General features: G+C 36.9%; 1 protein-coding gene across 3 annotated transcripts in view; it reads left to right on the top strand.

The window, feature by feature from the left end:
• The window catches only part of LOC134533276 (BLOC-1-related complex subunit 7), a 58,947-nt gene that overhangs the window by 10,676 nt on the left and 30,951 nt on the right, over window positions 1-17,320 (top strand). For 2 of the 3 annotated variants that reach the window (XM_063370726.1, XM_063370727.1), the window contains one exon: window positions 12,157-12,532. In XM_063370726.1, the coding sequence (XP_063226796.1) occupies window positions 12,157-12,273 (117 nt within the window). In that variant the 3' untranslated portion in view covers window positions 12,274-12,532. Of the gene's footprint in view, window positions 1-12,156; window positions 12,533-17,320 lie in introns of those variants that run through there. The other variant, XR_010075291.1, reaches the window with a different exon arrangement.

Raw genomic sequence — 17,320 nt, 5'->3', positions numbered from 1 at the left:
AATTGGATTGAGGGAAAGATACTGGATGTGATACGAGGAAAGGACTTGAGGAAAAGGCTTCAGAAATTGGGCTAGAAAGGGGGGGGGGGGGTTGTAGTAGAGAAGAAGCCCATTCGCAAGTGTAACAATCAATCGATCAATCATTTTTTAAAAATATTTTAAATGAGTTGTTCTTCATCGCCCATGAAGTAGATTTGCAAGAGTTTTGGATCGGCATCAGGCATTGAAATTAAAGAACCAATTTGATGATACACTTGGCCCTGAATCTTAAACGTTGATTTAAGATTACGACCACTCTCATTCTAGGTGATTTTTGTTGCTCCAAATGTGATTTGGAAAAAGAGTTGAATTTACAAATTTTATGCAAAAACAGATTTGATTGAGGTGTGGCTTTATCCAGTATTGTTTTCAATGGTTCTGGCGGCAAATTCAATGGGGTGCAGTACAACTTTTCCAGACACGCAGCAGAAACCTGCTGATTCACCTTTGTATTTGAATGCATGTCAGTTTTGGCATTATTTGTCCTTAGCGCCGATGGCAATTTGTTAATATGACGAATAGTCAATGTTGGACTCATATTTGAATGCGAGGCGGAGACGTAATGCATGTGTCATTGCGCTATGTACTTGCAGGCGCTGTCGTTCATCTGCTTTATGTTTGTCAATGTCGCGTTGACGCGCCTGTCTTTGTCTCAATGTATTAGCTTGAAGGCATCCGTTGCGTTGCTTTAGACTTTCATTTGCACGTGTTTGCAACCTAGTCTCTTAAATTTGCATTGTCTTTTGCCGTTCTGTTTAACCAACGGGTGTGGGCTATTTGTGAATTATGTGTACGTCGACCAATATTTCCACCTCGTCCACGGAAGACGTACCATTATTCTTTAATAAACACACAACACACAAATATTTGTAACTTATATTTTAATTTTTGAATGTTGTTAGTTGTTGAACAAACTTACTTGTTTATTTTCAATGAGTCGTTTAACATAAATAATATTTGAAGAATTTAAAAGTTTAAAACTTTTGAAAATTATAAAGTAAGGTAAGTGCACCGGTAGTCGTCATGCTAAGAAAAATTTTACAAAAAAAAATTTGCCTACCTAACCTTGTTGGTGTAATACACAGGGTGTCTACTGACCCTGGAAAACCTGGAAAAATCAGGGAATATTGTAATCAGGGAAAAATCAGGGAATTTTTGTTTGGTAGGTTGTAGTTGGCAAAACGTTTTTTGTTTATTGATCTGCTTGCATTGACGTAGCATCAAGTATATCGCGTCCCATTATTTTATTTTTGGATGGAATCTAACGAACAGTTCCCACGTCCATTTTCTTTTATTTACCATCGAATTCGGAAGTGGTGTTAAATCACGTGATACAAACTGGTTCAAGCTGGTCTGTTATCCTGCTAACGTACGTACTGCAGCATGTGCTTCCCACGTTCGGATTATACCGACAGGTGCATTTAATTTTAAGTATCTATGGATGCCCTCAACGTAAACTGGGCATTTTTGTTAGCTTTGAAAATACATATCACAGACACTTTTGGTGAAGATTCGCCATCGTTGCTAGAAATTGGTAGCTGTGGGCTTCATACGGTCCATGGTGCTTTCAAAAATGGAATTTCTGCTATACAATTGGACGTTGTTAGTTTTTTCAGGCACAGTTACTATTTGTTTATGTATGTACCTGCAAGGAGGGCAGATTACATTAGAATAACTGGATCAGAGCTTTTTCCAAGAAATTTTGTGCAATCAGATGGAATACTGCAGTTGCTGAGCGGGCCATGAAAATGTTACCCCACCTAAAGAAATTTGTTAGTGAAGTTTCTATTTCATCTGTGTCTTTCAGTGTAATGAAAAGTGCTCTTGAAGATAATCTTCTAGAAGTAAAATTGACATTCTTCTACTCTTTGGCATCAGAGCTGGAATATTTTCTCACAATGTTCCAAAGTGAAGCACCCATGGCACCTTTTCTCTATGATTCACTGGTAGATATTTTATTAGCTTTGGCAGGAAAGTTTTTGAAACCAGAGGTACTGAAGAGCTTTAGAGAGAAACGCAATGTATCTCGATTGGATGCAGATAACCAGGAAAATCTATTGACTGCTAACAATATCAAGTTGGGTTATGCAGTATGCCATGCCATCAAGAAAGAGAAAGTACCAGTAAAGTCTGTCCTGTTACTGAAAAATGATGTTAGGACTTGTCTAAAGGTTATGGTAAAAAAACTTAAAGACAAAAGTCCCCTGAAGTACAAACTTACCAAGGGAATTTCCTGCTTATGTCCGTCTGTGGCTTTAAATTCGGGTGTGAGAAAACAGCGTGTGAATTACAGTTTAGAATTTTGTCTTCAAAACAAGTGGCTATAAGGACAAGAAGCTGATAACATTGAGTGATCATATCAGTTGGTATGTTCCTCGCAAGATTCTGAAGCACTGTTCTCGTCTTTTTCTCGAGAAGACTGGCGCTTTGATCACTTGTGGATGCTCATCCTTAAGGCACATACAGTAGCTGCCAAAACAGGCCTTCTAAAGTTTCTGAGGATGATGTTGGTACTTTCCAATGGAAATGCTTCATTGGAAAGAGGATTTTCAATGAATTCTAATTTGCTGACTGAAAACTTGCAGGAAGAAATACTGATCGCATTTAGACAGATGTACAACTTTGTTCAACGTTCTGGAGGTGTAGAGCATGTTGATATCACCAAGTCCATGTTACAGTATGTAAGAAATGCTAGTTGTAGGCGTAAGGAAACCCTGCAAACAAAACAAAAGAAAAGGAAGCTACAGACAAGAAGAAGGTAGAAAAAGAAGAGTTGAAGAGGAGATCATGACATTGCAGTTGAAGAAGGCTCGAGTGTTGGATTTGGCTCGTTCTGAAGCAAGTGCAATAGACACAAAAGTTGTCACTGCGAAATTGATGGGTGCCTCCTTTTACTTATGTTTTTGCAAAAGTAAGTGTGTGAAATATTTGTAGCAGCATGTTTTATTTGCCATCAATTGAGTCACTTTGGCCACGTCTGGAAGAAGGTATTTTTTTTAAAATAATTTAAGTGAGTTGAAATACTTTGAAACCCGTCAATGTACTGTTATGCAGTTTTTTCAGTTTTGTGGAATGTCGTAATTGTGTTACAAAAAACCTGGAAAAGTTCAGTTTTAGACCTGGAAAACCTGGAAAAATCAGGGAATTTAATTTACTAGAACTGGTAGACACCCTGAATACAGCTAGTTTTGTGTTTGACTTTAACCTCAAACTTTCTTAAACAATAATATTTAACACTTTTAGATAAAAACCAATTATTATAGAAGATCTCTAATTTTAAAAAAAGTGTTATTTTGTGCCAGTAGTCTGCATGCCAATTTTCGTCTTTCCCAGTGCTCGTCATATCTTTGTGCCAGTAGTCGTCATTCGTGGTATCAGCACTTATGGATAGCAATAATGGATTCGTAATTATAATTACAAACCATTTTAGTTATAAATTTTATTTCAAATGATTATTCAAACTTTTGAAGATATTTTTACGAATTTTTTTATATTATACTAATATAAAATATGTAAACAATTAATTAAAATTATAAAACAATCAACTTACCTATATATTGATACCGTCACAATAAATAAAGCTGCAACAAAGATAAATTGTGCCAACTCTTGCATAGGACATTGTCAAATATAAACATACCAATATTAATAAAACTAATACGTAACACATGTGAAACACTAGAAAAATGCGAGAAAACATTACAAACCAAAATTTTTTACGATAAATAAACATTCATGATAACTGATAATTCGCGGGTGCGCGGGCATAAGTCAAATGTTGGAAAAAATTGTTTTTTTATGGTATGGAATAAAGGAGAACAAGCTCTACAAAATTGTCCAAATGGGTTAGTCTAGCACCCTTGTGTGTTATTCTATGGTACTGAACTTTTGGAGTTACATCACAAACTGACAGTTTTCGTGCGTGAAAAAGGGGATAAGTAATTTACAATGACATTTTGACACATACCCTTCTTCCTGCGCACCCGCGAATTTATGCTCATATTTATTTAAAAAATCACAATGAGTAGTAAATAACATTTAAACAATGATCTATTCTGCTTAAAAAAAAAAACAATTATGCATGGAAATTAATTCAACATAGTTACTCTTCTACAATAAGTAACTAGAAGTTTTCTGAACTTTAATTTTCATTTACATCAACATGTCCATTAAAATTGTAGTTGACCCTGGCACCTTGCTGGCTCATAAATGGAGGTGGTAGAATGCCATTTATTTGTGACCTATTTACATAAACATCGTTTTCTTTCGCCACAAACACCTTTTTACCATCATCCTGAGCTCGCATGCCCATTACTTTAACTTCTTCCCCTTCAGTGTCTTGGACAATGCAGACAAATCTGTATTTCGTAGCACCCCTTTTCCCACCCATAAATGTCACAAGTACAAACGATCCAGGTCGCAAATTTTCATCAGTCGCCTCTTCCAACTCCACACTATCTTCTTCATACTGCTCAACCCATTCATCTGAAGATTCCACAGTAACAAATTCTTCCTCCGATGATGTTGATGAAACTGAAGAATTTTCATCCACCTTCCTCTTTTTGGCTTTCTGTTTTTCTTTCTCCAGCCTCTTCCTCAATCTTTCTGCTGCTCGTTCTTCTTTTTGCTTCTGCAAGTCCATTTTGGTCTTCTCTTTCTTGGAAAAATAATCCTGCCAGGCACTAGAACTAGCAACAGAGGGAATTTTCTCTTTCGGTGCACGTTTCTTTAACTTGCGCTTCTGAGAAGGCCAAAACAATGCTCGCTTGAAAGGAGAGGGAATAGACTTTTCTGTGGGCACAGCAGAAAGACCTTTCGATGTTGATGGAATGGGATCAGGATCAAATGAAACATTGTCTTCAATGACTGTGCCCACTTCATCAACAACAGTTGGATGAGTAGATGATCTTTCAGGGATTATTTCTTGAATTTGTAGGGTGTGTGATTCCTCATATTGGGCAGTAGAGCTGATTTTGACCTTATCACAATATTTCACATGTCTCCAATATTCAAACATTGTCATGTCCTTTACATCTCCCTGCCATACATTTCCAGATTCCTTGAAAAGCTGCAATTTCTCTTTCCCAAGAAATTTTTCCAAATGCTCAACAATCTCAGAACTACAAACATTACTCTCTGGAGTCTTGGGTGTAGATAAGAGAACTGTTGGTGTGCATGGGATACTGGAGGGTGTAGAAATGAACTTGTCCTCATCCACTTCTGAAGGATTCCATGGGAAAATTCCACTCTTCTTAAATGAGTGCTGTAAAATTTCTGGAGTTACAGCTTTCTCAATCGCAGTTTCCAGCAGTTTGGCAAAGTCTTTCTTTTTTAGTGTAGGGTCTTCCTTGTTTGCCACACGCTGCAGTCGCCACTCATGAACTGCCGTTTTCCATCCATTTTTAAGTGGCTTGAAAACTCCTACATCCATTGGTTGCAGTATGTGGGTGGAATTAGGTAATAATGCCACTAAAACTATGCCATGTTCTTTGCAAAATGTGCTGCTGTTCAGTGTGAGGTGTGATGAATGGCCATCGATGAACAGTATTGCTGGTAAAGTTATCTCCTTCACCAACCATGGGTAAAATATGTTCGTCAAAAATTCGTAAAAAACTTCACCGGTCATCCAACCATTTGGTGACTTGCCCACTCCCCACTCAGAAGGTATTCCTGCCACAATATCTTGTGGCAGTCTTTCGTATTTCAAGCACAGCAGTGGTGGGCAAAGTTCACCAGCTGCATTCCCAGTCAATAATACTGTGACACATTCCTTTTCATCGGAATTGACTTGTTGAAAAATGTTTCTGTCTCCTTTTTTGGCCAGTACTTTGTTCCCCTTAGGGTTGAGGAAAAATGCTGACTCGTCTCCATTAAAAACTCTTCTTGGATCAGAGAGAACATCTTTCAGTTGGTTTTCCTCCAAATATTTAAACACTTCCTCAAACCATGCTGAAATCTGTTTCTGTGAGACAGCAGCCCGACTAGATGTCAAGTTCTGGGCAGTTCTCAGTGTTAAGGCTGGGTTCCTTTTAAGAAAAGATGCGCACCATTTCCTACCTGGTCACCCATCTTTAAAAGGAAAAGGCCTCTTCAACTCTTTTGTGAGCTGCTGCACACTATTCTGCAAATCCTCCATGGTATTTGGGAATCCTGCTTTGCAGAGAGAAAGGGCCCAATCAACTAGCATGCTCTCTTCCTCCTTTTTCAGCCAAGACTCGGGTCCCATTTTTCGTCCAATAGGTGTCTTCCCTTTTACTTTGTCGGAAAGAGTGTTCCTTGGAACACCATGTCTTTCCGAAGCTTGTTTTATGGACATCCCGTCCTTCACAGCCTGCAAAGCCTCTTCCATCTGGCGGGGCTCATATTTCAATATGCCTCCTCGTAGCATGGCACTGCAACACCGATTTTTTTAGTGTTAATTTACAGATTTCATATGAAAAAAAAAGGGTTAGACTTAAATATCATATTAAAATTATATTATATAACATCGGGGAGGCAAAATTAACTGACGAGGGTAAGTTTTGAAGCAGTCATAATTATGATAGTTGAATGCTTTATAACAATAATATGTGTCAAATTTAATGTTCTAGTATTCGTCATTGTTTTGTACCAGTAGTCGTCACCTGTGACGACTACTGGTCCTGATGACTGGTTGGAAGTTTTACAAGCACAGTAAACTTAACATAATGTAATACACATTTTAGCAGTTGCTGATTTTCAATTTTAAAAATAACTGACATGTACCAGTGTTCGTCAGGTATGACGATAACTGGTGATTTATGAGTATTAAGTGATCCAGTGCTCGTCACCCCCCTTTCTTTGTATCGTTGAATATAATCTTAAGACTTAATGTACTAGAAATCATGCTAAACACTTCGCAGAAGCAAACAAACACAAACATTGCACTGAAAAGAACAGGCACACAATTTATTAAAAAAACGAATTACTTACCTTCTTAACAAAAACCAGCAGCAGTATATCTCGCTTCTTACAGTATACTACACGACTTCTTAGATACAGGAATCCCCGATCGGCAATCGTGTGCGTTCAGAAATCTTCATGTAGAAAAAAATAAACGACTCTTGCTCTGAACTTTAATATGTTCGACACGCGAGATTTTACATTCTTGCACTTGTTATGAATTTTTATTTTATAAGTGACGACTACTGGTGCGATGACGACTTCCGGTACACTTACCTTAATCCGAAAGTGTGCGAAAATCTATACTAATTATAAAGCTGAAGAGTTTGTTTGTTTGTTTGTTTGTTTGTTTGTTTGTTTGAACGTGCTAATCTCAGGAACCACTGGTCCGATTTGAAAAATTCTTTCAGTGTTGGATAGTACATTTATCGAGGAAGGCTATAGGCTATATTATATTATCAATAACATTAGGGATCCTTACTAAAAGTCCGATAAGGTAACCGAAAATTAAAAAAAATGACCCGAAAAAATCCTTACACGGCGTGCGCTGCGAAACCTATTGATTATAGAACAAAACAATGTACTACCACTTTGCAAAGCATATAATTGTCTTCAAAAAAAATTGCGTAACCATATGTCTAACTATTGTAGTTATCTCACAATTAGTCTTTTCTTTTATTTTTTTAAATAATTAAAATTCCGTTGCTTCGAAAACTCTTTATTGTGTACCTTGGTATTAATCCTTATCAAAATAAATTACTCCATATTCAAGACAAATTCAATACCTTTCTAGAACTTTTTGAATTATTCAATTCGGACGTTTCATTCAAAAGATATCGCGATATTTAAAATGTAAGTATTAGTGTTGTAGCCAAATAAGTATTAAGTATTGCACGTGCATGTATGACTAGCATTGAAGACCTAATCTCTAAAGTGTACCCAGATGTAGTCCATATAGAAAACAAAGACTACCAGTGGATGTGTCAAAGGGCAATATTGGCAGCTAGAAACAGTAACGTTGACGACATCAATAACATGATTCTGGGTAAACTTCCAGGAGATAGAGTGAACTACAGGTCCATTGATAAAGTAATGGATCAAGAAGATGCGGTACATTATCCACAAGAATTTTTGAATTCTTTAAATCCAAGTGGCCTTCCCTCACATTCACTCAAATTAAAAACTGGCTGTCCAATTGTGCTGCTAAGGAATCTTAAACCACCAAATTTATGCAACGGAACCAGACTCCAAGTAAAATTCCTTCGCGATAACGTGATTGGTGCTACAGTATTGACTGGTCCAGCAGTAGGGCAAACAGTGCTGATACCTCGCATACCTATGATACCAACGGATTTGCCTTTTCACTTTAAGCGAATTCAATTCCCGGTGAAGGTATTGTTTGCGGTAACAATTAATAAGGCCCAGGGACAAACATTTAAGTACGTAGGAATAGATTTACGCCAAGAGTGTTTTTCGCATGGGCAACTATATGTTGCTCTGTCGAGATCTGGTTCGGGAAAAATCAATTTCTACTTCTGTCGAAAGACAAAACTAAAAATATAGTTTACGCAGAAGTACTTTAATATACCATTGGTTATGAGTGTTTTGAGAATAACCTAAAACTGTGCATCTACCATATTATCTCAGAAAGTCACAATACCCCCCAACAAAGTCCACGCGGACAAAGTCACGGGCACTGCTAGTTAGTGTATAAAAGTGTGCTGTAGTGTGCGGGCTAGTTTGTAATTTGCTGTAAAACTATTGTTCTGCAGTTATGTGAAAGTGCTGTAGTGCTAATGTGCTGCGTTAATTCATTTTAATAATATAAGTTAACTGCAAAATAAATCACAAAATGGGTATAGACAATTGTACCAAACATGGTGATGAAAAACGGCCAAGAGCTTTCATTTTTCCTACTCTGTACTTTATTCGTTACAATAGCAAAATTATAATATAATTTGAAAGTGTACGAATGTTTGCAAAGTGTGAAAAAGTAAGTGTATAAAATTGTGCTTTAGTATGTGGGCTAGTTTGTATTTTGCTGTAGAAATATTGTGCTGGAGATCTGTAGTAATGCTGTAGGGTTAATGTTCTGGGGTAGTTAATTTTAATGATAAAGGTAAACATTAAATCACAAAACGGGTAATGACAATTGTCCCAAACATGGCGACGTAAAACGGTTAAGAGCTTAGTTTTTCTTACTCCCTCTACTTTATTCATAACAATAGCTTCGTGGCTATTTTTTGTAGACATAGAGTAATTACACTCACAGTTCGTACATCTGTAACTTTGAAAGTCTATGGCCAACCTCCTATTATATATAGATATACCCACACTTATGAAATTTTCATTTTAAATAATATTTGGGAGGGGGGTATCATTTTTAGGTTATATGTTTTAATATGCATAAAATATTTAAAAAAAATTCATAAGAAATGTATTAAAAAATTCCTATAATCTGATCGCAGGGCCACCTACCGAGGCCAATTATAAATCTAAGCCTCCAGTGACCAACAAAAAATTTCATCAGAATTGGTCCAGCCATTTAGGAGGAATTCAGTGTCATTCACACAAATAGAAAGAATTATATATATAAAGATATTGATACATCTACTAGCTTCCCAACCCGGCTTCGCACGACTATACTAATGGAAAAAAATTAAGCCACATCTCCCATTTACAGTAATGGTAAATAAAAAAAAAAATTCAGTGAAAATTTATTACAATGCTGTATAATGTACCGGAGAGAAAATGAATAGCACCGATGGTTTCCAGACTCGTGCACGCAACGTACAACTGATGTACCCGTACCTCGCTACGGCAGTCTACAGGCAGATCACTCTTGCGCCGCTCATTATACATGCCCCTCCTTGTGGGTACGCCACTGCCGCGCGATGCCCGTTGCCATGGAGACGCAGAAGGCATGAACAATGCAAAATCCTGTTCTCATGCAGACAAAGTACCCACTGTTGCCTGGTTTTAACCACCCATGGGATCTAATTTTCGGAAAGTGTCATCCTGCCTAACATAAGGTACATTACTGTGAAGTTTAAAGTCTGTAAAATATATATACTTGAAAAAAAGGGCAATTTTTGATATTTAAAGTACCCGCCAAAATTTCAACGGTGATGAGGACTGCACTAACAATGATATAGTCGTTGCCATAGAGACGAATGAAGCATCAACAAAGCAACAGCTGTAGCCATGGTGATTTCCTACCAAAAACTGGAAATTTTGATATATTACGCCCCCGAAACTCCCCTTGGGATCGGATTTCCGCAGAATCCGTTCTTAGTGAGCATCTACATCACAAAATGAGTAACTATGCTAAATTTCCAGTCAATCGGGTGTATAGTTTTAGAGATCTCGTGATGAGTGAGTCAGTGAGTGGTATTTTATCCCCTTGGGGGTAGAATTAATCAAAATCCTTTCTTAGCGGATGCCTACAACATTACATCTACCTGCATGCCAAATTTCATCCCGATCCGTCCAGTGGTTTGGGCTGTGCGTTGATAGATCACTATGTCAGTCAGGCAATCACCTTTGAGTTATATATATTTAGATTTATATCACAATATTGTGGACACGAAAACTGCAGCAAATTTTCACAAACCTCTACCAAACTAATACATAAAATCTAATTATGAAAAATCTCGGTTGACTTTAATAATGCGTAATTTCCAAAAAAAAGGGGGGGGGAGGTAGAAATAGGAAGGTTTTTTGGAAAAATAGAAAAATCGCTGTAATTGCCATAATATGAAAATATCATATCAGGTTGAATGTGTTATAACTCTTAGGAATAATACCAAAAAATTTTGTCAAAAAACATTTTTAATATGATCAGCAAGGGTTTAAAAAAAACAAGACTAGAATTTTAAAAAATTCCTAATATCCGTACCATGTACACTGTTAAATTCTTTCTAATTTATTTTCCAACTTTTAATTATTATTTACAATTTTTGTCTGAAATAATTTTTATATCACATACAATGACTGCAAGGTGTGGAATAAACTGGGGTTTCATGACAAAAAATTGATAACTCCCTTATTAGGCATGCTACCAAATCCATTCAAATTGAGTAAATCTTATAATTTTTATCTAAAACTTTTGCTTGTAACTATTTTTATAAAATAACCATTATTTAAGGGGGTTGAAAATACTTGGGGTTGGAATGAGAAAATAATTAAAACTTCCCTACCATGTAAACTACTGAATCTAAATTTTGGCTAAAACTATTGTCAATATAAATTTTTATCTTACTAACCATTACTGCAATGGGTGCAAATAACAAGGTTTGAAATAAGAAATTATCATTACTTTTTTTAATAGATTTACTATCAAATCTGTTATAATTTATTGTGTAAATCCTAACTTCATCTAAAACGTTGGCTGAAACAATTTTTGATAAAACAAATTATTACCGAAAAAATAAAGGTTAAAATTTTAAAAAAAAACTAAAATATCTAGTATCAAATAAATTGAAATTTATTTCAAACCTTTTTAATATTACCTATCTTAAACCTTGGTGCAAAGCATATTTTTATACGACCACATTATTAACACAAAGGATGGAAAATAGTGTTTGAAGGTTAAAACAAATAACTAACTTATTTGGCATATAATATGAAATTGATCCTAAGTTATTAAAAAAAAATAGTCATTATATTTTCTCGGAATGGAAAATGAGCAAATATTAAATCGATCATTTTGTAATATAGGAGAATATAATTATGTTATGTACATTATGTTCTTAAAATGTTCTAGAAGTTTTTAGAAGTTTCCACCTGAAGAAATAAATGTACCTATGCCAGAAGGCTGTGTTGAAAGGGATTTTTTATATTGATGTAACTCCCAGTCTTGTCTTTGAACAGGTTCTGCCATCATATTTATGATGTGATTTGACATAGAGGAGGTAAAGCAAATTTGTAGAGCAGTTTATGAAGCAAAGAGATTATGACCACTACACTTAAATAGCTTTCTTTTGTACTATTTATAGGATATGTACGACGTGCAAAATTCAAAATTTACAATAATATTCGTCATTACACTTAGGGTAAAATAAATTTAAGGGCAACCATGTTTATTTCAAAACCATCATGTTGCTTGATTTGCTATCATAGTTGACAAACAATTAATCTGTCTAGTTTGAGGGAAGCAGGGAACTCGGCAGTCGGGGATGTTGGTGGGTGTTGCAGAACCTGAAGAAGTTACAGCTGATAGCCGCGCACCTGGGCTACCAACACGAGAGCCTGCTGAAGAGCTCGCTGCTGGTGGAGGAGGTGAAGGAGCAAGTGCGGGCCATGCAGCGCTGAGCCGTGCCAGCGTCGCTCGGCTCGGCTCGGCTCGGCTTCCGGGCAGACTGTGATCACGCACGTGTTCCTCCAGACCTTTCATTGGGCCCATGCAGCCTGGATGCATGCCAGGATTGGTGACTTTATTCACAATGCTATTGTACGATATTCATGGTCATCGTTACACTAAATTTATGAGTGATTCTGGTAAATATCTTAAACAATAAACACTGTGAAAAGTGAATGTAATATCAATATCAGTAAAGTTATTCTTGGTTTACTTACACTTAATTTTCCTACACTCCCACCCTCTCTTATCACAATTTAGCCGTGGTTTTTGCCAACAAAATGTTTTAAAAGTTTTCATTGTGTAATTTCATATCAATTTATCACATTTTCCTCTATTTTTAAATAGTTATTTGGAAAGTATGAATAGTAGCTCCGACAAACTATTGGCAAGTCGGCATGTAGTTTCTTACTAGGGGAGTATTATCCCCCTTCTGTTCTTAGTTTTGCATTTTGTGCCTTAAGTCCACTTTTACAATGTATGCTTTATTTTTCTCTGCGTAGTGTGGATTTCAGCTGAGCTCCCCGACCAAAGTCTTCTATTGTGCCAGGCTTTGAATTCACCATCCTGAGTAACAAAAATTCCTTTCCTCTCCCCCCCCTCCCTCTCCATGCACTCTGAGGCATTCTTCTGCCCTCCATGTTATGAGCTCCAACTGGACGGGAGATAAGCCATTATGATGTGTAAATCAACTTGTAAGGCTAGTTATTTTCTCTGTCTACAATGCTATCATCTAACGTGAGAGGATTAAGTGCTCTAAGAATGAAAAAATATTATGAAGAACATTTTCAATGTTTAAATCTCTATTGATTTCTGATTATATAAATTGGTAATGTGAATCAAATTAATACTAACAAATAATATCTTTCTGGGGTGGCCAATCCTTTCTTTGTAAAGTCATGTTTTTATTTAATGTAAGATTACATATTTTCTTTTACACAAAAATTACTATTATTGTTATTGTCTGATTTAATACACCAAAGGGCATCACCCTTAATAAACCACAAACAACAGAAATTCTTGTGGGTACTTATTTGCTTTTGTAGTTGAATGACCTCCTTAAATCATAATTATAAAGGCAGCTACTTAGCATATTATGACTGGTAAAAGAATTTTTTATTATTATTTATGTATTGGTAAGTCACCTAACCACTAAACTATCTATCCATGATGTAAGAAATAGAACATGAATAACGTATCTAATAACTAATAAGTTAATTTTCTTGATTTTATATTTTCTTGAGATTCAACTACAAAGGGGAAAAAAAGGGGGCAAGTTAAGTTTTATACTAAAATAAAATATATTTCGCGAGTGGAAAATGTTGTGGATGTTGATGTAAGCTGCTGAATTTTACTTTAGTACTTCTGTTTCCTTAGCCTTTATTTGGTCACTATACCATTCTGATCTCATCAGCTCATTGTACCTGATGACCTCGATGTTGTGACGTTTATCTCTGGTTTAGTCACGGCCGAGCATTCACAGCCTATGGACGTGTACGCGCTTGGTCCTTGGTCTGTTTTATCCGTGTTTGGTTTTCCTGCCATCTGTATGGTGTACATTCATTATTAATTCATCACATTTGAATCAATCTGATTTTTTGGGGTTTGATTTACCCCTTAATAATGTTTCATCTTTAAGTATTTCTCAAACCGATCGTAATATCATGTTCAAATCACCACCTAAGAAATCTATCTTTGGTCAGTCAGCTAATCAAGGTCAACCTTTGATTGAAGACTTCAAATTTGATTTATTCAAAATGGAAGATCATATCAATACAGTTAGTTGTGACTCTTAGTGCAAAGGTTGATGAACTCAAGAACGGTATTCTTATTCTCAAACCCCTTTTAATGGACTGTTGTTCTGAAGCAGAAATTAAGAATGAACTTAGTGAAATCAAACAAAGTTTCCAGTCTCATAGTGGTAATTTCAAGTCCTACAGCCAATTTGTTAAGAATTCGTGGAGCGGCTTGCAAGGTAAGAATGCACCACATGAACATGTTGCAACTATGGATGTTACTGGTAACAGCACCACTGACCCACTTTCAGCATGGAGAAAGCGCCGTCAGCGGTGGTGTCACCACCCAACACATCGATGCAAGATCACGATGGTTTCTCATTAATGCAAAACGGACGCAAGTCCAGGTCCAAAGTAAACCCTGTTGAAAACCGTGATCACAAACATAAAAAATCGCAGCTGCAAATTGAAATTAGGAACATTCCTTTTCTAAAAATTGTCAAGAAACCTGCCTTAAAGAAAACAAAGGCACTTTTGGCTACCCGTCTTGATTCTTCAGTTCAGGAACAGGAAATAGTTGAGTATATTACCGAGCTTAATTTATCGCATGTGAAAGTTGCAAAGCTCCGGACAAAATATAATTCCTACGTACTGTAGTTTCCAAGTATCTTTCCTTGAAGATGATTTTGTTAGAATAAACAATATTGTATTTGGCCAATTGGGTGCCAGATCATCCCCTTTTATGGTGAGCTTCATTCGGATTGGCATCCAACATCTCCACCCACCTGGATTCAAGCAACTCAGGAAGGGCCAGCCCTACTTGCCAGTCTGCTTCTACTTCTGCACAGGTGCCAGGATGAGCATCCTAATGTCTCGTTGTTTTTAGTGCATCCTATCCTCACAGATTGTGAATTATTTTACCAAATTGTCATAGGTCTCAGATATAAATCTATAAAAAAAAATTTTGTAACCTGGTTAACTCCAATCTGCTTAACCGAAACATGGTTTAAACAATCTCAGTATCAACTCTTATTATTTTATAGACATCTTATTTTTAGAAATATTAGACATGCAATTCTGATTCAGAAAAAACCTGGTGGTCTGAATGCAGACAAAACTAGTTTTTCATCTGTTCATTTAATAAATGCTTTCAATTTCCGTAGAATTTAAGTGTTTTGGGTGAAACTAAATTAACCTCTACCAAATTTTTAATCCTTAATATTTATTTACTCCCGCAAACCATAACAATAACATATCAAGTGTACTTTGATGCTCTTGAAGAAAAACTCTCGTCCTATCAAGATGATTTAATTATTTTAGGTGACAATTATGCTCCAGGTTTTGAACCAATCCCATAATAATGCATTGACATAACTCATCAATAATTCTAACGTTCAGTGCTTACTTAACTTTAAGTCTTCAGTGGTTCCTGTTCAAGAAGCTCTCGACAAAGAAGATACTTATTATCCTGCATTACTGACAACTTTAACACTCGACAGTAAATCTTCAAACACTCCATCTTACATTACCAGAAATTATAAAGATGTCGACTTCCTTGGATTTTATTACTCTATAAGAAGTTATGACTGGTGTAATTTTACGATTCATCTGATGTTGACTTCTTATTGGATCAGCTGACTACTTGTTTGTTCAATAGTGTCATGTTTTCCCTGAAATTTCTATACAAACTTCTAACTACCCCTGCTGGTTCTCTCGGGAGCTTATACTTGCTCAAAAAAAAAACTTTATAAAAGAAACAATAATACAGTAAAACCTTTTTGTTGCGACCCCATTTATTGCGACCACCTCTCTATTACAACCCGATTTCGCGGAACCGTGAAAAATTGCCGAAAATCCAAAGAAAATCGGACAGAAAATAAGTTTCTTGTGGTGAGTAGTGTGTTACTGCGTTTCTCTTGCCGAGTGCTGTATAGCCGTAGGCAGCGCATATCTAAAAATAGATACCACTTCCTGTCGACCGCTGTCAGCTCTTAACTACCCCCATTCCACTTCCCTTTGCAGGCAGGGTGCAGATAAAGGTTAAAATAATTGGGTTCTACACTAAAAAATTGTTATTCCTTGGTGTGAGAAACAAATATTGTACCGCATGCATTCAGAGCGAACGAATGGAAATGGAGCACACACCGCACTTGTGTTTCCGGAACTGGTCTGACTCTTCCACTGCAATGGAGCCAGACATTATAGTGGAAGGATTCCGGTTCTGTGAAGACAAGTACAAACTTCAATTTAAGAAGTTTGTTGGTGATGGTGATTCCAGTGTGCATGCAGCCATAATTGCAAATGTTTCGTATGGGAGAGATGTTGAAAAGATTGAATGTGCTAACCATGTCGTGAAGAATCTTAAAATGAATCTTTATGCCATGGCCAAGGGCAGCCATACACGGCATCTCAGCCAGTCGAAAATCCAAGCCCTTTGTCGCTGTGCAAGAGGTTGTATCAGCAACTGTGGGGGTAATTCTGTGCAACTTCAATCAGCACTTCTAAATGTGCCAAACCATGTGTTTGGAGATCATAAGTTATGCCATTTAGAAGTGTGTGAGAGAGCTGGTACATCAGCGAATCCCTGCAGTTATGATTCATTGCCTCGTGAATTGGTTGTGGGAGTCAAACAAGCTTTTGACTGAGTGAGAGCAAAGTCACAAGCACTTGTAATGGATCTCACAACCAACTAAGCAGAAATGTACATGTCATTAGTAGCGAGGATGGCAGGCGGTAAGCAGATTAACCGTTCACAATAGGGGTCTTACAGCCGGAGGGCCACTGCTGCAGGTTTGTCTTTCCAACTTCGCTACAAATGGCATGGACAAACTATGAAGGCGATCACAGGTCACAGCCCTGGAGTGACTGTGAAGCGATTAATAGCAAAAAGACAGAAACAGCAGGCAAACTGTAGGCGAAGGCTGGACATGAATCCTCACGCACCACGAAAATCGGAATCATCTAAGCCACATGGTGATAAGAGCTATGGTCCTCACGCAACTCAGCCTCCAGCCTCTGGTCATGAACTAGAGGTTCTGACTGAGTCTGTGATGAGAAGCATAGAACTTACAGTGCAAAAAAGAAATTATCTGGAGGTGCAGACACGAGATCAAGGAAGCAGTCAGTTGTGGATGAAGGAGCGGATAAAACGAGTTACTGCTTCCTTTTTCGGACGTGTCTGTAAAATGAGGGAAAACACTTCATGTAAAGTGACCGTGGAAGCGATTGTGTACAGTTGTGTATTGGAGAATGCTGCCACAATTCA

The sequence above is a fragment of the Bacillus rossius genome, chromosome 6 (genome assembly GCF_032445375.1).
Source record: "Bacillus rossius redtenbacheri isolate Brsri chromosome 6, Brsri_v3, whole genome shotgun sequence".
NCBI lineage: Eukaryota > Metazoa > Arthropoda > Insecta > Phasmatodea > Bacillidae > Bacillus > Bacillus rossius.
Note: the sequence above shows the minus strand (reverse complement) of the source record. Positions and strands in the feature narration are given on the sequence as shown.